General features: G+C 44.7%; 1 protein-coding gene across 1 annotated transcript in view; it reads right to left on the bottom strand.

Annotated features, from left to right (window-relative positions):
• The window catches only part of LOC143808568 (ribonuclease H1-like), a 180,323-nt gene that overhangs the window by 66,638 nt on the left and 87,784 nt on the right, over positions 1-25,901 (bottom strand). Inside the window, exon 4 of the mRNA XM_077291379.1 lies at positions 4,297-4,351. Within this exon, the coding sequence (XP_077147494.1) occupies positions 4,297-4,351 (55 nt within the window). The remainder of the gene's footprint in view (positions 1-4,296; positions 4,352-25,901) is intronic.

The raw sequence follows: 25,901 nt of genomic DNA on the forward strand, positions 1-25,901 counted from the left end.
ACCTAAAGGCTGCTTTCACACTAGCGTCGGTACGGGGCAGTCGTGCTGCTCGGCCAGACGTACCGACGCATACTGTGAAAAAAATGCCCGACGTGGGCAGCGGAAGCAGTCTTACGACACTTTCACTGCCCCATTGCAAGGTCCGGGGAGAAGGGGCGGAGTTTCGGCCGCGCATGAGCAGTCGAAAATGGCAGATTCGACGCACAAAAAACGTTACATGTAACTTTGTGGCGGCGGTGCGCCAAAACACGACGCAACCGTCGCACGACGGTTGCAACGTGTGGCAATGCGTCGCTAATAAAATTCTATGGAGAAAAAAAAACGCAACCTGTGGGCAACTTTGCAGGATGCGTTTTTTCTCCACAACGACGCATTGCGACGTGCAGTGCCTGACGCTAGTGTGAAAGTAGCCTAACATGACTAGGTTATTTTTTATCCAAGTGGTGAAAAAAATTTCCAAACTTTGCTTTAAAAAAAATAAATAAATTGCGCCATATTCCGATACCCATAGCGTCTCCATTTGTGATCTGGGGTCAGGTGAGGGCTCTTTTGCGTGCCAAGCTGGCATTTTTAATGATACCATTTCGGTGCAGATACGTTCTTTTGATCGCCCGTTATTGCATTTTAATACAATGTCGCGGCGACAAAAAAAACGTAATTCTGGCGTTTCTAATTTTTTTATCGCTACGCCGTTTAGTGATCAGGTTAATGCTTTTTTTTTTATTGATAGATCGGGCGATTCTGAACGCGGCGATACCAAATATGTGCAGGTTTGATTTTTTTTTATTGATTTATTTTGAATGGGGCGAAAGGGGGGGTGATAAACTTTTATATATTTATTTTACACATTTTTTTTTCTTTTGCCATGCTTCAATAGCCTCCATAGGAGGCTAGAAGCTGGCACAACGCGATCGGCTCCGCTACATAGCAGCGATCATCAGATCGCTGCTATGCAGCAGAATTGCAGGTGCACTATGAGCGCCGACCACAGGGTGGCGCTCACAGCTACCGGCGATTAGTAACCATAGAGGTCTCAAGGACCTCTATGGTTACACTGCAGAAGCATCACTGACCCCCGATCATGTGACGGGGGTCAGCGATACAATCATTTCTGGCCGCCCGGCCGGAAGCGCCGGTTAAATGCTGCTGTCTGCGTTTGACAGCGGCATTTAACTAGTTAATAGCGGCGGGTGAATCACGATTTCACCCGCCGCTATTGTGGGCACATGTCAGCTGTTCAAAACAGCTGACATGTCCCGGCTTTGATGCGGGCTCACCGCCAGAGCCCTGCATCAAAGCGGGGCTTCTGACCTCGGACGCACTATCCCATCCGAGGTCAGAAAGGGGTTGAAATGGGGGACCAAAAAAAAAAAAAAAAAGGATGTGGAGCAAAGGCTATGCAGACAGCTGCAGGAAGATATTAATAGCCTAGGAAAGGGCCATGGATACTGCCCCCCCCCCCCCACAGGCTAAAAACACCAGCTCTCAGCCGCCCAAAAAAGGCACATCTCTAAGATGCGCCAATTCTGGCACTTAGCCTCGCTCTTCCCACTTGCCCTGTAGCGGTGGTAAGTGGGGTGATAGTTGGGGGAGTTGGTTATATTTGTATTGTCAGGTGACATCAAGCCCAGAGGTTAGTAATGGAGAGGTGTCAATAAGACGCCCCCATTACTAACCCCATAGTCACATTGTAAGAAAACACAGACACCCAGAAAGTCCTTTAATTGAAAAACATGTATTCCTTTAATATAATTAATTTAACCATACTTACGACCTTGTCTATTCCCCTGATGCCCTAGTCATCTGCAAAAGAGGTAAAAACCCCCCACAACATTCCTCACCTTTCTGCAGAGATGCCTTTAATCCAGTTGTCCCATGATAGATCCAACTCTGCTACATCTAGATGGCAGGCTGCATGATGCGACCATGCAGCCTGTCATCCAGCAGACACTGAGCACTGCGTACTTAGTGTCTCTTAACTCCTATCTTACCGATCTGAGGGCACCACGAGCGTGATAAAAAATTCTACTGCTCGCTGTGCCATCTGACAGGTCCTGCGAGTTCATGGCAAATGAACTCACTTCACCTTTCTGATGTCAGCGCGAGCACCGTGGGAAATTTTCGTGCGGTCACAAGTGAAGAGAGTTCATTGGCCGTGAACTTGCAGGATTTGTCAGACAGCACTGAGAGAAGAACTTTCTCACACTCGCGGTGCCATCAGATAAGTAGTAGGAGTTCATAGAGAGACATGGAGTACACGGTGCTTAGTGTGTCTGCTGGATGACAGGTTGTATGGTCGCATCATGCAGCCTGCCATCTAGATGTAGCAGAGCTGGACCAGTCGTGGTACAAATGGATTAAAAGCATCTCTGCTGATGGAGGAGGAGTGTTTTTTTTAACCTTTTTTGCAGCGGACGAGGGCATTGGGGGAATAGGGCTTGATGTCACCCGACAATACAAAAGTGACATCAACCCCCTAACCATCACCCCACTTGCCACCGCTACAGGGCAAGTGGGAAGAGTGAGGCCAAGTGCCAGAATTGGCGCATCTTAGAAATGTGCCTTTCTAGGGCAGCTGAGAGCTGATGTTATATGAGTAGGTTTGATTTTATGGTTTTATTTTGAATGGGGCGAAAGGGAGGTGATTTATTTTTTGTTAATATTTTTTAAAAAAACTTTTTTTTAAACTTTTGCCATGTTTCTAGAAACTGGCACAGCCTGATTGGCTTTGCTACATTGAGGCGATGCTCAGATCGCCCCCAAGTAGAATTCCAGCATTGCTATGAGCACCGACGACAGGGTGGCGCTCACAGCAATCTAGCATCAACAGAGGTCTTCAGGAGACCTCTTGTTATGCCGACGCACCGATATCCCCCGATCACTTGACGGAGGTCACCGATGGACTCATTTCTGGCCCAATGGCCAGAAGCGCTTGTTAGAAGCCGCTGTCAGTTTGACAGCAGAACTTAACTAGTTAATATGCGCTGGTGGATCACGATTCCGCCTGCGCCTATTGCGGGCACATGTCGGCTGTTCAAAACAGCTGACATGTCGCAGTTTTGAGGTGGGCTCACCGCCGGAGCCCACCTCAAAGTGGGGGTACAGATTTCAGACGTACTATTCCATCTGACGTCAGTAAGAGGTTAAATAAACTGAATGTTTTAGTCTCTACTGTATTCAGTGCACATTTGAGATCTGTTGGTGAGCGTATGTTTCTTGTTATTTGTATTGTTCTTTGAAAAACTTAAAGAATAAAAAAAAAAATAATAATAAACTGAATGTTTTATCCAGATGCCAGAATCACTCAATTGTCTATATTTGGATGATTAAAGTGAACCACTCATCATTAGGCCATACTAAACTACCCCAAAGCTGTAGAGGTAATATGTTCATCTGTAACATGTGTCCATAAAGGCAAATGACCCAACCTAGAGGTAAACACACACACACACTGTACTCTAATATGTACCGTAAATTCCTGGCTTCCAGTTATGTGGGTAGAGCTGGATATCAAGGCCAAACAATAAAAACATCCTGCATTTTCAGTGAGCATTTCTTTCATTAACTACTTTTGGACCGCCCATTCACAACAAAACTCTGCTGTTGCGTTCTAAAATGTGGTAAAACAGCTGCATGACATCCTACAGCTAGGAGAGCGAGAAGTCAGCTGTCAGACCTTCCCAATTGCTGCATACACAGACCTGAACAAGCACTGTATATACAGAAATGGGAAGTGCCAACGGTCATGTAATTGCTAGGAGTAGGGAAGGTCCTAGGAAACCAAGTGAGCTCTGAAATGTACCTTAAAGGCTGAATATCCAATGAAACTGGGGCTAATATACCAGCCCAGATTGAAGAGGAAAAATCAGATTAAAAAAAAAATATATATATATGTGAAGAAAAAAAAAATTTGACGAAACAAGACATTTCCTTTATTTTGCTACTGATCTCACCCAATATCAGCAAAACAAATTTTTTACTTAAAATATGAAAATTACATAAATATGCCTTTCAAAAAAACAAGAAAAATGCGAAAATTTTTTGAATATCCAAATTAGAAAAATGTTACAGCTCTATAAACCACATGTAAGAAAATTAAAGCCACTTACCAATGGCATGTGTGGGATAAGATAAACATTACATTCCATTACTGTGGTGAGAAAGTCTAAACAAGCTCCCTCTCCAATAAACCAACAGTAGGGGTTAAACCATTTGTTTCTTTACACAAAACTAAGGAATATCGTTTTCAAGAATAGTTTTAATCTACCAAACAACATTATGGTAAGTGCCAACTACCTGAAGTTCAGCCCTCTGGTTGGTTGGTCTGCCACCCAAGCTTTCTGATACATTTCTGAAAGAGTAAATTTATATACACAAGTTTATAAATTTATGCAAAGTTTATAAAAGTTTAATATCTCACAACTTTGCAAACATATACATATATCTCAAAATGTTCTCTTATACACCAATCACAGGGGAAGAAGCCTTTACACAAGGGGCCAGGCCAAGTGAGGCTGATAAATTCATCATAATTAACACCCAAAAATTGGAGTAAATTACAACAGAAATGTATTTCAGTACCCGACGAAGGTATGGTGTATTTCTCGAGGTGATGCAAGATCAAAATTCATCTATAGAAATGCAAAATTACTTAACCTGAATAAAATAAAAAAGTGATAAAGATTAATGAAGCGATGAGCCCGCCTAAGTTCACATTAGTACGCAGTGTATCTGCATGTGCAAAAACATGCCAAAATTAATTTTACTGCATGCTTATGCCATGTTTTTTATCCACATCTTACGCATGACGCAAAAAAAGAAACCTGCTGCATGTGGTTTTGCCTGCGTTTGCGTTTATGTGCATGCATTCGATATTTCTAAGAGGATTTGGGTGTGCGGACAATGCTTTTCCAGTACAATTTCCATGACAAGTCACACAGTGGGTATGTCTCATGGGATTTCTAAATATATATATATATATAATAAACCCTGTAGATGAAAGGTACTGTAATCAGTTCCTGGACATGCTGTCTGAAGTACGCATGCGCATCCATGCACATGTCCTTGCATGCCAATAGACAGTAATGTGTTTTGATGCACTCATCTGCATGCGCATGCCTGTCCATATTTGATGGAACAAAAAAAAAAAAAAAAAAATGCAACATGTTGCGTTCGGGGCGCACCGCGAAACAATGTACAGGTACGCATTCGCAAACAGACTGATGCCAACGCATGTCCCTGCGTACACAATGTTAAATATAGGTATGCAAGATGCATGCGGATCTTAGCAAAGGAGTACACAGGCCTCGCTGCGCACAGATACGCTAATGTCAACCCAGCCTTACAGGTGCATGCCTCCAGGACGGGTTGGGCATAACGTACTGGTAACTACAACGGCAGTTTGCAATTTTCACTCTGCAACATTCATTGTTGCTCATTTCTGGAAAATACCCATGGAGTCAAAATAGTTACTACACTTGTAGATAAATTTCCCAAGGGGTATAGGAAACTATGGGGTCAATTGAGTGGGGGGGGGAGGGAATTCCACTCTTCTAGCCATTATGGAATCCGCAAGCTGTTCTAGGAAATGGTTCACTGCAGGAGGCAAATAGTGCTCCGTTCCTCCCGAGTCTCTCCGTATGAGGCCGGTTTCACACGTCAGTGGCTCCGGTACGTGAGGTGTCAGTTCTCACGTACCGGAGACACTGACTCACATAGACACATTAAAATCAATGTGTCTCTGCACATGTCAGCTTATTTTCACGGACCGTGTGTCCATTAGAAAAGCACGGAGACATGTCAGTGTTCGTGGGAGCGCACGGATCACACGGACCCATTAAAGTCAATGGGTCCGTGTAAAACATGTACGGCACACGGATGCTATCAGTGTGCCGTGCAGGAGACAGCGCTACAGTAAGCGCTGTCCTCCCAGCGTGGTGCTGAAGCCGCCATTCATTTCTTCTCTCTAGCAGTGTTCACTGGAGAGAAGATATGAATTTTTTTTTTTGGTGTTTAAAATAAAGATCCCCCTCCCACCCCCTGTGCGCCCACCCGCTGGAAAAAAAAAAATACTCACTCGGCTCCCTTGATCCATCCTCTCTGCGCCACAGCTTCTCCTGTATGAGTGGTCATGTGGTGTCGCTCATTACAGTGATGAATATGCGGCTCCACCTCCCATAGGGGTGGAGCCGCATATTCATCACTGTAATGGCCGGCACCACGTGACCGCTCATACAGGAGAAGCTGCGGTGCGGAGAGGATGCATCGAGGGAGCTGGGTATTTTTTTCCAGCGGGTGGGAGGGGGGTGGTGACAGGGTTTTTTTTTTTTTTTTTTTAATTGGTGTTTAAAATAAAGATTTTTCATATCTTCTCTCCAGCGAACACTGCTGGATAGAAGGAATAAATGGCGGCTTCATCACCAGATGCAGGGGACAGCGCTCATCTCTAGCGCCGTCTCCTGCACGGTCCGTGTGGTACCCAGTCGGCACACAGCTGCCGCACGTGTGCCACGTGAGCACGCGGACAACTCCGGTACCGATTTTTCTGGTACCGGAATTATCTGGACGTGTGGGACAGGGCTGACTATGTAGTACTGTACAGCTACATATGGGGCATTGCCATGTTCAGTAGAACTTGTGGGGCAACAACATATGGTGCCATTCTTACCCACTTGTGTGAAAATGTAAAATCTGGGGTTAAAACAATTTTGGTGATAATGATGTAGATCATTTTTTCTTCACTCCCCAATGGACTAAAATTCTGTGACAGGTGAGAATACGTGCTTTTTTTTTATTCGTGTTAACATACTTTTTTTATGCGGTTTTGTAAATCCATAGAGCCAAATAAAGCTATATTGAATAAAAAAAAAAAAAAAAAAAAAAAAAGTGTGATGTCATTTACTTGTTCAACCTCTTCAGCCAGAAACCCTCATTAATATTAACCCCTTAGTGACAGAGCCAATTTGGTACTTAGTGGTCAGAATTGTAAAAATTTGCTCGGTCAGTCACTGAGGTTATAACTCTGGAACACTTTAATGGATCCCGCTGATTCGGAGACTGTTTGTGACATTGTTATTCATGTTAGTGGTAACATTTTTGATATTATGTGATTATTTTTGAAAAAAAAAAAATAAAAATTATGGTGAAAATTTTAAAAGTTTTGCAATTTTCAAACTTTGAATTTTTATGCCCGTAAATCAGAGATGTGTCACACAAAATACTTAATATACAACATTTCCCACATGTCTACTTTACATTAGCACAATTTTGTAAATACATTTTTTTGTTAGGAAGTTAAAAAAAACGTTGACCAGCAATTTCTCATTTTTACAACACCATTTTTTTTTTTAGGGACCATCTCACATTTAAAGTCACTTTGAGGGGTGTACATGACAGAAAATACCCAAACTTGACACCATTGTAAAAACTACACCCCTCAGGGTATGTGCACACGCTGCAATTTTTCTGCAGAACCGCAGCGGTTTCCCATGAGTTTACAGTACAATGTAAACCTATGGGAAACTAAAGCCACAGTGCACATGCTGTGGAAAAAACAGTGCGGAAACACAGCGGTTTATATTCCGCAGCATGTCAATTCTTTGTGCGGATTCCGCTGCGGGTTTACACCTGCTCCAATAGAAATCTGCAGGTGAAAACCCGCAGAGGAAACTGCAATAGAAACCGCGATAAATCTACAGTAAAAACCGCAGTGGTTTTGCACTGCGGATTCATCAAATCCACGCTGAAAATTCCGCAATGGAATCTGCAGCGTGTGCACAAGCCCTCAAGGTGCTCAAAACCACATTCAAGAAGTTTATTAACCCTTAACGTGCTTCACAGGAACTGACAATATGAAAGAAAAAAAAAAAAAAAAAAATGAATATTTAACTTTTTGCAAACATTTTACTTCAGAACCAATTTTTTTATTTTCACAAGTTTAAAAAGAAAATGAACCACAAAATTTGTTGTGCAATTTCTCCTGAATATGCAGATACCCCATATGTGGGGGTAAACCATTGTTTGGGCGCATGGCAGGGCTTGGAAGAGAAGAAGCGCTGTTTGAATTTTTCAATGCAGAATTGGCTGGAATCGAGATCGGATGCCATGTTGCGTTTGGAGAGTCCCTGATGTGCCTAAATACAAACCCCCCACAAGTGACCCCATTTTGGAAACTAGACCCCCCGAAGGAACTTCTCTAGATGTGTGGTGAGCACTTTGAACCCCCAAGTGCTTCACAGAAATCTATAACGTAGAGCTGTGAAAATAAACAAATTTTTTGTTCCCTCAAAAATGAGTTTAGACCGCAATTTGTTATTTTCTCAAGGGTAACAGGAGAAATTAGACCCCAAAATTTGTTGTCCAGCTTGTCCTGAGTACACTGATACCCCATGGGGGGGGGGGGGGGTGCGGGGGACACCAGTTTGGGCACACATCAGGGCTCAGAAGGGAAGAAGTGATGTTTTAAAATGCAGACTTTGATGGAATGGTCTGCGCGCATCATGTTGCAGTTGCAGAGCTCCTGATGTACCTAAACAGTAGTAACCCCCACAAGTGACCCGATTTTGGAAACTGGGCCCCCCAAAGAGCCTATCTAGATGTGTGGTGAGCACTATGAACCCCCAACTGCTTCACAGAAGTTTATAATTTAGAGCCATGAAAAAATTAAAAAAATATTTTTTCCACAAAAATGATAATTTCACCCACAAATTTTTACTTTCACAAGGGTAACAGGAGAAATTGGACCCTAAAATTTATTGTACAATTCATCTTGAGTATGCTAATACCCCATATGTGGGGGGGGGGGGGGGGAGGGGGCGCACTGTTTGGGCACATGGCAGATCTCGGCAGGGAAGGAGCGCCGTTTGGAATGCAGACTTAGATGGATTGGTCTGCAGGTGTCACGTTGTATTTGCAGAGCCCCTGATGTACCTAAACAGTAGAAACCCCACACAAGTGACCCCATTTTGGAAACTAGACCCCCAAGGAACTTATCTAGATGTGTGGTGAGCACTTTGAACCCCCCAGAAGTTTATGATGCAGAGTCGTGAAAATAAAAAAAATAAAATTCTACAAAAATGTTTTAGCCCCCAATTTTTTATTTTCCCAAGGGTAACAGGAGAAATAGGATCCCAAAAGTTATCCAATTTGTCCGGAGTACACTGATACCCCATGTGTGGAGGGGACCAATGAACACACATCGGGGCTCGGAAGGGAAGTAGTGACGTTTTAAAATGCAGACTTTGATGGAATGGTCTGCGGGTGTCATGTTGCATTTTCAGAGCCCCTGATGTACCTAAACAGTAGAAACCCCCCAATTCTAACTCCAACCCTAACCCCAACCTGATGCATAACCCTAATCACAACCCTAATCTCAACCCTAACCTCAAACCTAACCCTATTCCCAACCCTAATCTCAATACACCCCTAACCCGAACCTTAACCCTAATCCCAAACCTAACCCTAATGCCAACCCTAATCTCAACTCTAACCCTAACTTTAGCCCCAACCCTAACCCTAACTACCACTAACTTTAGCCCAACTGTAACCCTGATTGGAAAATGGAAATGCATGTGTTTATTTTATTTTGTTAATTTTTCCTAACTAAGGGGGGTGATAAAGGGGAGGGGGGGGTTATTTACTATTTTTTTTATTTTGATCACTGATATGATCTATCACAGTGACTAAAATGAAACAAGGGGAAGAATCTTCCTCTGCCGGCTGGCAGATCACAACAGGTGCCATTTCCTTACCGGAAGAAAAAGACGGCGGCCAGGAAGGGATGCAGGAGGACCTAGAAACACCAGTAAGTATGACAGGGTCCTCAATCCCCCTATTTCTCTGTCCTCTGATGTGCAAAGAGAGAAATTAAATGGCAAATCGCTTTTTTTTGTTTGTTTTTTGCGGCCGCTGGTAAACTTGTTCATTACCAGCGATCGCAACCCGAAGGTCAGTAAAAAACAACCCGAATCATGTTCTGAGGTCTTGGCTACCCTGGGAAACCGAGACCCCAGAGAAAATCCAACTATACCGCTATACACTTTCCACAGTGCCGTTCATTTACGGCGCTGTGGTTTAAGTACCCTTAACTACCACTGTTAAAAAGCGTATCGGCGGTTGTTAAGGTGTTAACTAAGACAGTCACCAGCTTATGTAGGAGCATTAACAAAATTAATCTACATACGCTGTAACAAAACAGCAACTGTCAGAACTCTGCGTGAAATGCAATATCTGTTTGTTTAAATAAATTTGCGTGGGCTCCCACATAATTTTCATAATCAGCAGAGGGAAAGCCAACGGCTGAGGGCGGATTTTAATATTCTGGGAAGGAGCCAATAGCCATAAAGGTTCCCAGGCTTAGTATCAGCTCATAGCTGTTTGCTTGGCCTTTACTGGCTAGTTTACAGGGGAACCCCAGAAAAAAAATTTGACATGGGGGTCCACCTATAAAATCAACCAGCAAAGGCTAGGCAGACAGCTGCGGGCTGATATTAAATAGCATGGGAAGGGGCCATGGATATTGGTACCTCCCAGGCTAAAAACATCAGCTCTCAGCCGATGGGAAATAGTCCATTTTATAGATGCGCCAATTCTGGCACTTAGCCTCACTCTTCCCAATTGCCGTGTCAGAGGCCCGGCGCACTGAAGTACTATGTTCTGCCCTCAACAGGGCAGATAAAGTACGCCTGCGCAGGAGCCGCAACAGGAAGCAAAGAAGAGGATGTCATCGCATGAAGATGGGAGGCGCTGGACCCAAACTGCGACGCCCATTGGACCGGACAGCACCGGGACCGCCCCTGGGTGAGTATAATTTACAATGGTGTTCAAAAGTCCTGCATAGGCGTGAAGAAATCTATATGTTTCATACTTCTGCATCTCTACAGTGAAACTGGTGGAACATATATGTTTTTGTAATTCCTCATTGTATGCCATACTCATTTTTGAATGTCCCAAGTGTATAAATTGTTATGGTATGCTCATTTTTGATAATTTTTTTACACCATAACCATACCTACACCAGTACAGTGTGTAGAATGGTGAACAGGTTTCTAAGTTCATTAACTTCCAATGCAAGTTCACACAGACTTAAATTTTACTTTAAGATTTATTATTTTTTATTTAATTCAGAGTCCTGAAAAGGGCCTTTTGAGTACATCTTTAGCTTCTGATACTTTATAGGCCAGCCTTTGCTCTTGAGCACCAGCTTGCATCTGTGGCATTGAGTAAACAAGCTTCTGCAGATGTTCACGAGTGATGTGGTTCCAGGCCTGTATCAGAGCCTCAATTAACTCACTCTTGGTCCTTGGCTGTTTTCTAGATATCTCTAATGATACCTTGTGCCACAAATTTTCAATTGGATTGAGGTCCGGGGACTGAGCTGGCCAGTCAATAGTAGCCACCTTGTTCTTCCAACACCATTGGCTACCATACAGCCCCAGACCATTACTTTCATCGGATGTTTCACAGAGAAGCTCAAACACTCTGGCTTGTACTCTTCATGTGGGAACCTTCTGACATAAGACTTGCCATCATTTCCTAAAATGCAAAAAGTGCTTTCATCACTATACAGCACTTTTTCCCACTCCTCCTTCCTCCATTTTAAATATTTCAGTGCCCACAGTTTTCGCCTTTGTCTTTGTATGGCTGTCATCAATGGCTTCTTTCGGGCCTTGCACCCTCTCAATCCTGCTTCCAAACATCTTTTCCTAACAGTTGATGTTGCTACCTCAATATTGCACTTTTCTTGCCATTCTCGCAGAAGCTGAGGAGAGGTGAGCTTTCGATTGGCAAGGGATGTTCTTATCAGTACTCTATCTTCCCTTTTAGTTGACTTTCTGGGCCGACCAGATCTGGGCCTGTCCTGGGTAATTCCAAGCTGCTTATGTTTCTGCTAAATTCTTACAACTGTACTCTGATTACAGCCGACCTTCCTTGCGATCTGGGGGCCAGTATAATCCTCTTCATGTAGCACCACAACTCGCACACGATCCTCTGCTGACAAAAATCTGAAGGCTCCCATCATACAACTCTACAGTATGATTCACTAGATAGACCAACAGATAAAACAAACAAACAAAGCAGCAGATGTGATGCAATGTAATGCAATGTGATTGGCAGCCATATCCAGGTTATGATTGGTCACAAGAACCTCATCTGTGATTGGCTAATTTTTGATCTGAAGCTGTACAATATTTAGTTGTGCTTTCAATTCCCATATTGTTGCAATAATTTTAGGCAAAACTGCTTCAAAAGCTAAAAATATTACAGCGAGAGAATGCAAAATTGTATTCTGAACAAAACCATATATAATATGTCATATTAGCATCAAAGATATTCGACAGAAAACGTTTAAAACTTGAAAAATCAATTTAGCCTATGCAGGACTTTTGAACACCACTGTAACTTGTTTTTCTTATCTTTCAGGTTACATCGGGGGATTATCTACAGCATTACAGAATGCTGTAGATAAGCCCCTGACGGCGGTGGCCTTAACTTTAAGCGAAAAATGGGGTGACAGATTCCCTTTAATTAAACACTGCTGGACTACAATGGAGATGAACCATCTCAAGGAGGATCACAAGGAAACGGACAGCATGTGACTTAAATATGAGTGTCTGAGCAAAGGGTCTGAATACTTCTGACCAAGTAATATTTCAGTTTCTTTTTTCAATTTGAAAAAAATAAAAAAGGTAGAAATCTTTGCAGTCAAGATGGGGTGCAGAATGTACATTAATGAGAACAAACATGAACTTTTTGAATTTACCAAAATGGCTGCAATGAAACTGCGTGAAAAATTTAAAGGGGTCTGAATACTTTCTGTACCCACTGTAAATGAACTACGGTGGAAAGGTGAGTATATGTTGGTTTATTATTTTTGATTGTTTGCAGGAGACACAGGCATCGGGGATTAGGTCTTTGGCAGGAATGTGAATATGTATGTAATTATGTAAAGGTTTTGATTTACAATTGAACACAGGTGCTGCATGATGAGAGTGACTATTCTCCCATCATCGGCTCATGCCGTCTGTTATAGGAGACAAAAGTCCACCAAACACAAATGCGTCAGGATCCTCAATTACCAACAAAACCTAACAAGAAAAAACAAGGATCTCCTAAAATGTAACTTAATATACAAAGTTTAAAAACGTTTATCCAAAATTGCAGACAAGTAACAGTACTCTAAATATACCATAGGGAAAAGTTAAAGACAAATATGTCCTATTGGGCCCTACAAATCAACTATAATGGCCCCTGCCTGACAGTGGAGGTTGGCACCCCAAGTTTCAGCGGTAGGCGCCCCCACTCTGCGGCGACTTGCCCTCCTGTCCCTACAAAACCCTGTAGTCAGCTAAAAAAGGTGTCCCAATACACCCATTGCCCAAGTGAAAAAACAAAACAAAAAAATTACACAAAAAAAAACTAGAAAAAAATTAAATAAATAAAGCGAGTAGATTCCACAATAATCAATACACTATTAAACTCCAAAAAATGGGAAAAAATGGGGACTAATCCCCCCCCTTTTTTTTAATTTTTTTTTTAATTATACAAAGTATTAATGTCAATCTATAGGCGAATATGGTGTAAAACTGTATACTTGTCTAGTTTGTTCTGCAATGTTATTAGGGGGAAGCAAAAACAATGAATCCGCATTCCATATCACACATTTTTCATTCTAGATCACCAATGATTACCATTTGTATGAAGTATTGCAGATAATCAATACCCATTTAGATGGACATACACAGCGGAGTTTGCTATCCACAATGGGCCACCGATCGACCCCAACAAAAATCAGAAGCCACTTTTAAACATAATAGTACAAATAGCCTCCTACAGGCATCACCTCCAAAATGTCATCTGCATATTTGAGGCTAGTAATACTCAATTCATGCCACATCAAAAAATGATGCTCAAATGACCATGTACTCATCTGTGCTGTGATGTAGGAGGTCACTGTCACACTGGGTCATCGGTGAGCCACAAAAACATCCCAAATAGTATCCAACGCGTTTCCCCCCCGTGGGAATAGCGGGGGTTCATCTGGGAATGTTGGCCATCACAGTGGAATAGGGCTCATGCCGTCTGTTATACGAGAAAAAAAAAAAGACAGCTGGATGGGAGTAGTAGTCCCATCAGACGACGCCCAACTCCAATCACTATAGTCTGTTCGTCGCATGGGTGCACGTACACATACTCCTGACAATACAGTGTTTTGGGCAGGAAATAAGCAGCAAATACACAAACCTTTTTAAATCTTTGACTCAATTGAAGTCAGTTAGTCAAAAATGCTGCAGAAAATTAAACGCTGCAAATCTGGAAGGAATTTTACTGATCATGTGCACAGCACTTCAGGATTGTCATTGAATTACCTTGCTTTAGTATTCCACTGCGTTTTTACAGCATATACACGTAAAAAACACATTGTGTGCACATAGCACAACAGTAAAATCTGGCACTCCTGATCTTTGCACTGTTCTAGAGAAAACGCACACAAAAAAAAAAAACAGGCAAAGATGCTTACCTGTCTAGGCCTCAAGTGAAATGCACCATCATGGCGATTATTAATAGGCTGTGATCCAGATGCTTTGCATTCTGTGTGAACACTGCCACATGCAGATTATCTGTTTGCACTTGTGTGCCAAACGGCCAATCTCTGATTGTAGACTGGCTGTCTCATTTGGTATTACCGCACCTGTGTAGTGCATTTGAGGCCTAGACGGGTAAGCATATTTGCCTGTTTTGGGGGGTTTTCTCTAGAATAGTGGAGTTTTTTTTTTCCCCCTTTTCCTACTTTTGAGCTTTGCACTGTGCCTGAAAAATATTTTCCAATTACATGTAGGGTATTGTCGCACTCAGGGGGAAAAAAAAAAAAAGAAGGACCTCAGTTAGTTGCAAAAAAAAATATCCTATTAGCCCTTAGAAAAAGCCAGATTACTTACCGGTATTGCTCTTTTAATGAGTCCACAACAGCACCCCACATGAGAGAGAGGGATCCGCCCATAGGAACAGGAAACCTACAGAATAAAAGGAGGTGGTCCCCTCTCCTCCTCAGTTTAGTTTTCAGAGTATAAAGGGAACCGCAAAGATTTAGTATTAACTCATAATCAGCAATTACAATTATCTTAACCTCTATACAATCATTATTTGTGAGCTTAAAAGAAGGAAATTGTGCAAAATTTGGGAGGGTAGTAAATGGGTGCTGTCATGGACTCATTAAAAGAGCATTACCGGTAAGTAATCCGGCTTTTTTTCCCTTCGCCACGACAGCACCCCACATGAGAGATTTTCAGAGAGTCATTAACTGGATGGGATTACTGTACTAAGAACAGCTCTACCAGAGGTCAGGTCAGAAGATGTAGATAGATCAAGTCTATAATGGTTGTAAAAAGTAGAAGGTGTTGACCAGGTTGCGGCCTTACATATTACCGTTTATACTCGAGTATAAGCCGAGATTTTCAGCCCATTTTTTTGGGCTGAAAGTCCCCCTCTCGGGTTATAATCGAGTCATACCCGGGGGTCGGCAGGGGAGGGGGGGGCTATCTAATTATACTCACCTATTGCTGGCGCGGTCCCTGCTTCTTCCAGTGCTGCATATTCTTCCTGTACTGAGCGGTCACATGGTCCCGCTCATTACAGTAATGAATATGCAGCTCCACCTCCCATAGAGGTGGAGCCACATACTCATTTCGGTAATGAGCGGTAACTGACCGCTCAATACAGGAAGAAGATGCAGCGCTGGAAGAAGCAGGGACTGCACATCGCCAGCAGTAGGTGAGTATACAGCGCTGCGCGATATTTACCGCTCCTCGTTCCGGTACGGCTCAGTCATCAGCTTCCTCTGGCTGTGACGCTCAGGTCAGAGGGTGCGGTGACTTAGTCAGTGCGCGCCCTCTGCTGAACGTCAGTGCTGAAGACGGAGCCGCACGAGGAGCAGGTAAATATTGAAAGCGCCGGGGGTCCTGAGCGAAGAGAGGTATGTGATTTATTTTTTTATCGCAGCAAAAGCATATGGGGCAGTGACTGTACGGAGCATCTGTATGGGGGCATAACGATTGTGCAGCATTATAAGGGGCAGTGACTGTACGGAGCATCTTATGGGCCATAACGTTTGTGCAGCATTATATGGGGCAAGTGACTGTAAGGAGCATCTTATGGGGCCCTTATTACCCTTTATGCAGGGTTATATGGGGCATATTTTAATATGGAGCATCTAATGGGCCCATCAAACTTTATGGAGCATTATATGGGGCTCCTGATTCAATATGGATATTCAAAAACACAACCTACTGATGTCTCAATTTTACTTTTATTGGTATCTATTTTTACTTTAGAAATTTACTGGTAGCTGCTTCATTTTCCACCCTAGGCTTATACTCGAGTCATTAAGTTTTCCCAGTTTTTTGTGGCAAAATTAAGGGGGGGTTGGCTTATACTCGAGTATATATGGTAAATGGATTGGTACATCTGCTTGTTCCACCCAGGAGGAAGCTATGGCTCGTGTTGAATGTGCTTTTATACCCAATGGAGGAATCTCGCCTTTTGATGCATAGGCCAAGCAGATAGCTTCACTGATCCACCGAGATATGGTAGCTTTTGTGACCCCATGCCCTTTCTTGTGGCCATGAAAGGAGACAAACAGAGCCCTACTCTGCCTCCATGTCTGAGACCTTTCTATATAGGTCAGGATGGCTCTTCTAACATCTAAGGTGTGGAACTTATGTTCTGGAGTTACAGGTGAATCAAAAAAGGAAGGGAGAAAATTTTTTTGTGATCTGTGGTAGGTGGATGCCACCTTAGGGAGGTATGAGGGGTCTGGTTTTAGGACTATCCGATCTTGAAATATTCGTAAGAACAGTGGGTCTACTGATAGCGGCATCCAGGCCCTAACCCTTCTAGCTGAGGTTAGGGCTACTTTATATGTTAGGACATTTAGAGGTATGGAATCCTTGGGAGCCGGTTAAGGCCTCTAGTACTAGATTTAAATCCCATGGAGGTAGACGGGGAAATATGGACCGGGTTACTATGTTCACAAGACTTTATAAATCTGGAGATGCATCTATTAGCTGCTATATTGCATCCATATAGGGCTCCTAATGCTGAGACCTGAACTCTTAAGGTGTTTACTGATATCCCTAATTCTCGGCCCTTTTGTAAGAACTCTAGAATAGGTGTTACCGGAACTTGCTTAGTGAACGGTACTGTATAAAAGTTTAAGAATTTATTCCATACCCTACTATATATTAGGGTGGTAGATCTTTTTCTACTTAGTAAAAGGGTGTTTACTAGTTCCACTGAAAACCCCCTTGAACTTAATAGTTGCCTCTCAAATTCCATGCCATCAAGTGAAGACCTTTCACTTGTGGGTGGAAGAAGGGGCCCTGGAACAGCAGCTCCTTGTCTGATGGAAGATTCCATGGGTCTTAGACACATGGTCTGGAGACAAGAGAACCATGGTCTCCTTGGCCAAAAGGGTGCAATGAGGATTACTCTTGCTCGTTCCCTCCTGATTTTTCTGATCACTAGTGGAATCAGAGACATCGGAGGAAAGGCGTATGCCAGTTTGAACTTCCAAGGGTGGTGGAGAGTCCAACATGTCTGGATGATCCATGAAGTTCAGGGAAGCGAACCTGTTTACTTGTCTGTTGTCTCTTGTGGCAAACAGATCTAGTTATGGTATACCCCACGTTCTTGTTATCATTCTGAATATGGTTCTGTTTAACCCCTTTCTGACATCTGACGTACTATCCCGTCGAGGTGGGGTGGGCCCGTATGACCACCGACGGGATAGTACGTCATGCCCTTTAATGCGACACCGCGACTTAAGTCGCGGTGATCGCATTAAAATTCCGACGCCAGCCTATCTTAGGGAAGATGGCCTCGGCATCTTGGGGTATGGTGCCGCCCCCCCGGCCTCCCGATCACTGATTGGCTGTTTAATTCTGAACAGCCAATCACAGCATTTCTCATTGGCTTAAACAGTGAGGTCCAAGGCTAGGATAGAGTACCGATGTACTCGATCCTGGGGCCGGTGCCTGGCAACGCCAGGCACCGGCCAAAACCCCCCGGATTGGCGCGATCGACGATCACATCGATCGCGCCAATCGCAGGGCACAGCGGCGGTGTTACCGCGCTGTGCCCTGCCTGAAAATGCCTGGACCGGAGCCCCCTCTGCCCTGCCCTGCCTCTGGGCCATGAGTCCGGATCCTGCAGCTGATTGGCGTGATCGATGTGATCGTCGATCGCGTCAATCAGGGCACAGACCCGCCGGATTGGCGCGATCGACGATCACATCGATCGCGCCAATGGCGGGGCACAGCGGCGGTGTTACCGCGCTGTGCCCTGCTTGAAAATAAGTGCCATGCAGCCTGTGCCCTGCCTCATCTCCCTGCCACCTCCGGATCCTCTGCAAATCAGAGGGCACAGCAGCGGTGTGCCCGCGCTGTGCCCTGATGGTGACCTGGGGGTGACCTGCCGGTCACCTACTGGTGACCTGCCTATGATCGGAGCTGTGAGCTCCGATCATAGGCTGGTGCCTAGCAACACCGGCGTCACCAGGGCCTCCTCTGATTGGTGGGATCGATGTGATCATCGATCCCACCAATCACAGGTCACAGCAGCGGTGTGACCGCTCTGTGACCTGTCTCACCTGCCCCTGACCTGTCTGACTGCCCCTAGCCTGTGACACCATAATTCTTGCCAAATAAAAAAAAAAAAAGAAAAGACAGAAGAAAGAAGACAGAAGAAAGAAGAGAGACTACAAACGTAAGTGTTCATCCCCGATCCCGGCCCGATCTTTCTAACCCCCCCCCCCCTCCATCCCCCCCCCATCCCCCCTCCACCCCCACTTTGCGCCGCGTCCGTCCGTGCCCAAATTTAGCAGCCACCGAGCGTTGATTGGTGACGCAGTTCACCGATCAACACTCGTGCTCGCTTTTCTTTTTCACCCCCCTTAGTGCCGCCGAGCGTTGATTGGTGATGCAGTTCACCGATCAACACTCGTGCTCACTTTTCTTCTCCACATCCCCGTCTGCGCACCCCGCCGCTGCGTCTGAACCCGTGCCTTTCGTTTCTTTTTTTTTTTTTTCCCCACATCCCCTTCCGCGCACCCAGCCGCTGCCGCCGAACTTTGATAAGTGACACAGTTCACTTATCAGAGCGAGGGCCTGCTGTTTTAGACTTTTCCTCTCTCAGGTATTTTTTTTCCCTATTTGTTTTTTTCTTTAGCTTTTCTTTTCAGAATAGTTTGCACCAAACACTATTCCCCCCCACACGTACACAGTTACCAATAAATTACTACACCCAAGCACCATACTCACAAAAAAAAAAAATGTCCCGTTCGTCCCAGCAGCGCTATTCAGCGGAGGAGGCATATTCTTTCCTTGCCTCCGACACTGATAGCGAGGGAGAGGATCCCACATTCCTTTACTCTTCAGATTCTTCATCCTCTTCCTCCTCCTCGGGTCCTGCGGAACCGCCATGCAGACGCCGCAGGAGAGAAGATGAGGCAGCGCCCACTCCTGAAGATGAACCAGCGCGCCCCTCTTCGGACCCCATATGGACCTTGCCCCCCCGAAAATTACGAGCCACTGATTCCTGATTTTGTGGCAGAATCAGGAATCAAGTTTGACACCACCGGCCTCACAGAAATAGACTTTTTTAAAGTCTTTTTCTCTGAGGATTTTATTAACCTCATGGTGGAGCAAACTAATTTATATGCTCGGCAATTTTTGGAGCAAAACCCCGGTTCATCATTTTCTAACTGGTCTCCTGTAGACAGTTGAAATGATGCAGTTTTGGGGCCTGGTCCTCCATATGGGGATCGTGAAGAAGCCAGAACTTCGGCAATATTGGAGTGTAGATATTTTATATAACACTCCAGTGTTCCGAATGGTCATGGTTCGGACACGTTTTGAGGCCATCCATAAGTTTCTGCATTACAACGATAATGCACGGTGTCCCGCACGAGATGACCCCAATTTTGACCGTCTGTTCAAAGTTCGGCCGGTCATCGAACACTTCAGCAAAAAGTTTGCTGAAGTGTACGTGCCCAAAAGGGACATCTGCGTGGATGAGTCCTTGGTTCATTTTAAGGGGCGGCTCAGATTCTGTCAATACCTGCCCAGCAAGAGGGCCAGGTACGGAATCAAACTCTACAAGCTGTGTGAGAGTACCTCAGGGTACACCCACAGCTTTAGAGTTTACGAAGGGAAGGACAGCAGGATTGAACCGCCTGAGTGTCCTATCCTGGGAGTGAGTGGGAAAATTGTGTGGGATTTGGTGCACCCACTGCTGGATAAAGGTTATCACCTCTACACAGAACTTTTATTCCAGCATCCCACTCTACAAGTCTCTCTCTGCGCGAGGTACCGCAGCCTGCGGTACTGTCCGCAAAAATCAGAGAGGCATCCCGAAGACGTTACTTGGGCAGATGCTCAGAAAAGGTGAGAGCAAAGCCCAATGTAGCGACAACCTGCTGGTGGTCAAGTACAAGGACAAGAGGGATGTCCTTCTCTTGACCACCATACACGGTGATGGCAGTGCCCTCAGCAGTGTACGGGGTACCTCTACACAGGTCTGCAAACCGGACTGTGTACTGGGGTACAACAAAAACATGGGGGGCGTTGATCTCTCCGATCAACTCCTCCAACCGTACAGTGCTTTGAGGAAGGCCAAGGTGTGGTACAAAAAGCTGTCCGTGTACATCGTACAAATGGCAATGCTCAACGCTTTCCTGCTGTCACGATGTGCACGCCACACCGATACGTCGTACCTTCAGTTCCAGGAAGTAGTGGTTAAGGCCCTGATGTTTGGCACGTGGGAAGGAGCGGGCCCCAGTACTTCCGGAACTGAGGGTGCTCGTATTGTACCAGGTCAGCATTTTCCGGGGGTGGTCCCACCAACTGATAGAAAAGGTAAGCCGCAAAAAAGGTGCCGAGTGTGCTACAAACGAGGAGTACGCAAGGACACCATCTATCAATGCGACACCTGCCCCGACAAACCTGGCCTGTGTATGAAGGACTGCTTCAAATTGTACCACACCTCCATGCACTACTAATTTACTTTACAGAAAACAGTAGATTAGTTCCAAAGAGGGGGCACATCTAAGTAAGTTCCTTGGGGGTCTACGTTCCAAAATGTCACTTGTGGTTTTTTTTTTTACTGTTTAGGCACATCAGGGGCTCTGCAAACGGAACATGACGCACTCAGACCAGTCCATCATTCTCTGCATTCCAAATCGTCACTGCTTCCCTTCTGAGTCCCGAAGTGCCCAAACAGTTTTTTCCCCACATATGGGGTACCAGCGTACTCAGAACAAATTGAACAGCCACTTTTGGGGTCCAATTTCTCTTGTTACCCTTGGGAAAATAAAAAATTGGGGACTGAAAGATCATTTTTTGTGGGGAAAAAATAGAATTTTTTATTTTCACGCCGGGCGTCATAAACTTTAGTGAAGCACTTGAAGGTTCAAAATTCTCACCACACACTTAGATAAGTTCCTTAGGGGGTCAAGTTTCCAAAATGGGGTCACTTGTGGGGAGTTTCTACTGTTTAGGCACGTCAGGGGCTCACCAAATGGAACATGATGCCCGCAGACAATTCCATCAAAGTCTGCATTCCAAAACGTCACTACTTCCTTTGAGCCCCAAAGTGTGCCCAAACAGTAGTTTTCTCCCACAAATGGGGTACCAGCGCACTCAGGACAAATTGGACAACAACTTTTGGGGTCCAATTTCTCCTGCTAGCCTTGAGAAAATAAAAAATTAGGGACTAAACGATCATGTTTATAGAAAAAATAGGATTTTTTATTTTCACACCCGGGCGTTATAAACTTTCGTGAAGCGCTTGGGGGATAAAAGTGCTCACGACACATCTAGATAAGTTCCTTAGGGGGTCTAGTTTCCAAAATGGGGTCACTTGTGGGGGGTTTCCACTGTTTAGGCACATCAGGGGCTCGCCAAACGCGTCATGGCGTCTGATCTCAATTCCAGCCAATTTTAGCTTGAAAATGTCAAACGACGCTCCTTTCCTTCTGAGCCCTGCCGTGCGCCCAAAAAGTGGTTCCCCCTCACATGTGGGGAATCAGCGTACTCAGGACAAATTGGACAACAACTTTTAAGGTCAATTTTCTCTTTTTACCCTTGGGAAATTTAAAAAATTATTGCTGAAAGATCATTTTTGTGACTAAAAAGTAAAATTTTCATTTTTTCCTTCCATGTTGCTTCTGCTGCTGTGAAACACCTGAAGGGTTAAACTTCTTGAATGTGATTTTGGGCACCTTGAGGGGTGCAGTTTTCAGAATGGTGTCACTTTTGGGTATTTTCTGCCATATAGACCCCTCAAATGACTTCAAATATGAGGTGGTCCCTAAAAAAAATGGTTTTGTAAATTTTGTTGTAAAAATGAGAAATTGCTGGTCCAATTTTAACCCTTATAACTTCCTAGAAAAAAAAAAAAAAATTTTCCAAAATTGTGCTGATGTAAAGTAGACATGTGGGAAATGTTATTTATTAACTATTTTGTGTCACATAACTCTGGTTTAACAGAATAAAAATTCAAAGTTGGAAAATTGCGAAATTTAAAATTTTCGCCAAATTTCCGTTTTTTTCACAAATAAACGCAAGTTAAATCGAAGAAATTTTAACACTATCATGAAGAACAATATGTTACAAGAAAACAATCTCAGAATCGCTAATATCCGTTGAAGCGTTCCGGAGTTATAACCTCATAAAGAGACAGTGGTCAGAAATGTAAAAATTGGCCCGGTCATTAACGTGCAAACCACCCTTGGGGGTGAAGGGGTTAAGGTCTATTCCCTCTGGCGTAACATGTTTCGACTGAGGTAGTCTGCTTTGATGTTTTCCACACCTCTGATGTGTAGGGCTGTTAGGGATGCGAGATGAGTCTCTGCTAGCTGGAAGATGTCTGCTGCTATGGTCATCAGACTTCCTGACCGTGTACCACCTTGACGGTTCACATATGCCACTGTGGTGGAATTGTCAGAGAAAACCCTTACATGTGCTCCTTGAATCTTGGAACAAAATGATTTAAGGCATATTCTACCGCTCTAATTCTTTCCAATTGGAATAATATGTTAATTCTGCCTGATCCCAGGTATCTTGGGCCAGACTATCCTCCATATGTGCACCCCACCCCATAGGGCTGGTGTCAGTGGTAATTATCTTAGAAGGGTCTATTATCCATGGTACACCCTTTGAAAGGTGCTCCATATCTAGCCACCAGGATAGGGATTCGATGACATCTCTGGAAAGAGTTAGTTTACTTTCCAGATGTCCTTTTCCCTGAACCGACAATACTTCATACTGTAATTGACGGGTATGAAATTGAGCCCACGGCACAGCTGGAATACATGAGGATAATGATCCCAGCAAGGACATAGCCTTCCTTCGTGTCATGTGTGGGTTTTCCATTGCCTCTGACACTCTTTATTGTATAGTTATTTTGACTGCGGGAGGAAGCATTTCTGACTTACGGAGTCTAGCTGGATTCCTAGAAATGTTTGAACGGTTTCTGGATTCAGCCTGGACTTTTCGAAGTTGATGATCCAACCCAACTCCTGTAGGGACGAGATCGTATTAGGTAATAGAATCTTATGGAGCGCCCCCACTGCCGCAGGGCCGAGGGGTACCCGGAGCCGGGCCTCTGAGTCTCGCGTTCTGGGGTTGTCACGGTGGCTAGGCCCGGTCCGTGACCCTGCCTGTCAGGGGGACGTCCGGTATGAGAGTGGGGAATGGTGGTGCGGTGCAGCAAATAACGAGGACACCAGGTTGTAGTCTCTTTACTGAAGGTTTTAGAGTCCTCAGTCCAGAGCGCTGTCAACAGGGCTGTCCGAGACCGGCCGGTCCAAAGGCACATCAGGAGTTCTCTTTACAGGTGGGAATCAGTGTCTACCTTCTAGCGCTGGGTGTTGTAGTCCTTCCCTGCTGAGCTCCCGGGATAGTCCTCACAACTGTTTCTGTCTGTCTCTGATGTTCGTTCTCTCCGTCCCCCAGGTGGTATGGTAGGACGCACCCGTATGACGGGGTAGGCCTGGAGTTCTTCCGGGACCCTAGAGTCGCCCCTCTCCCACAGCTGCCTCAGTTGTCTGCTTAGGTGTTGAGTGAGACAGCCAACCTATAATTGGCTGTCCGGCCGTGGTTTGCAGTAGTACTTAGAGTCTTACTTGCTCGGCGTTCCGGCCACCGACTGTTTGCGCCTCAGAAGGATGTTGCCTCGGTCTAACAGCACGACTCCTTCAGGTCCCAATTCCTCTTTACTGTATTCCCGTTGTTCACTGGTTAGTTCTGCTCTTAGGAGTCTGCCAGGATCCCATCCCTGACAGGTCGTCTCACTAGCTCTTCCCAGTTACTTCTCTCTGTCTTCCTGTCCAACCCCCAGTTTTACCAGAGTGTGAGGAGTGGCCTACTAGATAGAACCACCCCCCCTGGTGGCCGGAGTGTGAAGTGTAGTGTGAGTGTTACCTGGTCAGAGAAACTCCTTTAGTGCAATCAGACGTAATATCACTCCCCTTAGTGGCAGAGCGACATTACTGCAACGACCAGGACTCTGGGGCACTGCACTTACATTGAGGTATAGAATTTCCTACTACTAGAAAATCATCTAGGTAGGGTATTATCAAAGTGTCCCGTTGGCGTAGATGAGCCATCACTTCTAATATCACTTTTGTGAAGATGCGGGGAGCCATAGAAGGCCCAAAGGGCATTGCTACGTATTGAAAGTGACGAACCTGTCCTGCCAGGATGACTGCTACCCTTAGGTACTGCTGGTGTTCGGCATTATGGGAAGATAATAGTAGGAATCTTTTAGGTCTATCCCAGCCATGACATCTAGGGAACAAAAGCTTGATGGTAGAACTAATGGATTCCATTTTAAAAGTATTACGCAAAAAAGAATTTAATTTTTTGAGATTTATGATGGTTCTGAATGAACCATCTGGCTTATTGATCAAAAATAAAGGGGAATAGAACCCCTTCCCTTCTTGATCCTGGGGAACTTCTATCAGGACTTTAGATAGAAGAGATAGGATCTCTGATTCCAGAGCCCTTTGTTGTTCCCGTCCTTTTGGTGATGTTACTACAAAAGAATCCCAAGGGATGTGATCAAACTCCAATTTTAACCCGTATTGAATAATGTCCAGAATCCATTGGCTAGATGTTATTTGTTTCCATTTAGGAAAGGAAAATTTTAATCTGCCGCCCACTTCTTGGTCAGCGGTACTTGCTACACTTCGTATTATAGGATCCGCTAAACAGAGCACCTTTTTGTTTTCGATCCTTTGTCTCCCAGCGCTCCCTTTGAGTCTCAAACGGTTTGTTTCTGGTAAATGGGCGTCTTCTGAAGGCTCTCCTGTAAGACGGAAGAGATTTATTAGGGAAGCCTTTCTTTCTCTCTCCCGCTTTATTTAGGATCTCATCCAATGTTTTCCCAAAAAGGAACTCACCCTGGCAAGGGATCGCACAAAGTTTTGCCTTTGCCTGTGCGTCCCCTTTCCAGTTTTTTAACCAGAGAACTTGCCTGTGTTTACTAGGCCAGCTGATCTGGCTGCTAGGTGTAGGAAATCCACAGAGGCATCTGCCACGAATGCCATCGCTTCTTTTATTAGAGGGATTTTCAGTAAGATTGACTCTCTCGAAGTTCTACCTCTAATTTGTTCCTCCAGCTTTTCCATCCACACTAGCAGTGACCTTGCGGTGCAGGTACTAGAGATAGCTGGCCTGAATGCCCCTGTGTTAGCTACCCACGTTCTTTTAACCCCTTCCCGACATTTGACGTACTATCCCGTCGAGGTGGGGTGGGCCCGTATGACCGCCGACGGGATAGTACGTCATCACCGATCAGCGGCGCTCACGGGGGGAGCGCGGCCGATCGCGGCCGGGTGTCAGCTG

This window comes from Ranitomeya variabilis, chromosome 2 (assembly GCF_051348905.1).
Source record: "Ranitomeya variabilis isolate aRanVar5 chromosome 2, aRanVar5.hap1, whole genome shotgun sequence".
Classification (NCBI taxonomy): domain Eukaryota; kingdom Metazoa; phylum Chordata; class Amphibia; order Anura; family Dendrobatidae; genus Ranitomeya; species Ranitomeya variabilis.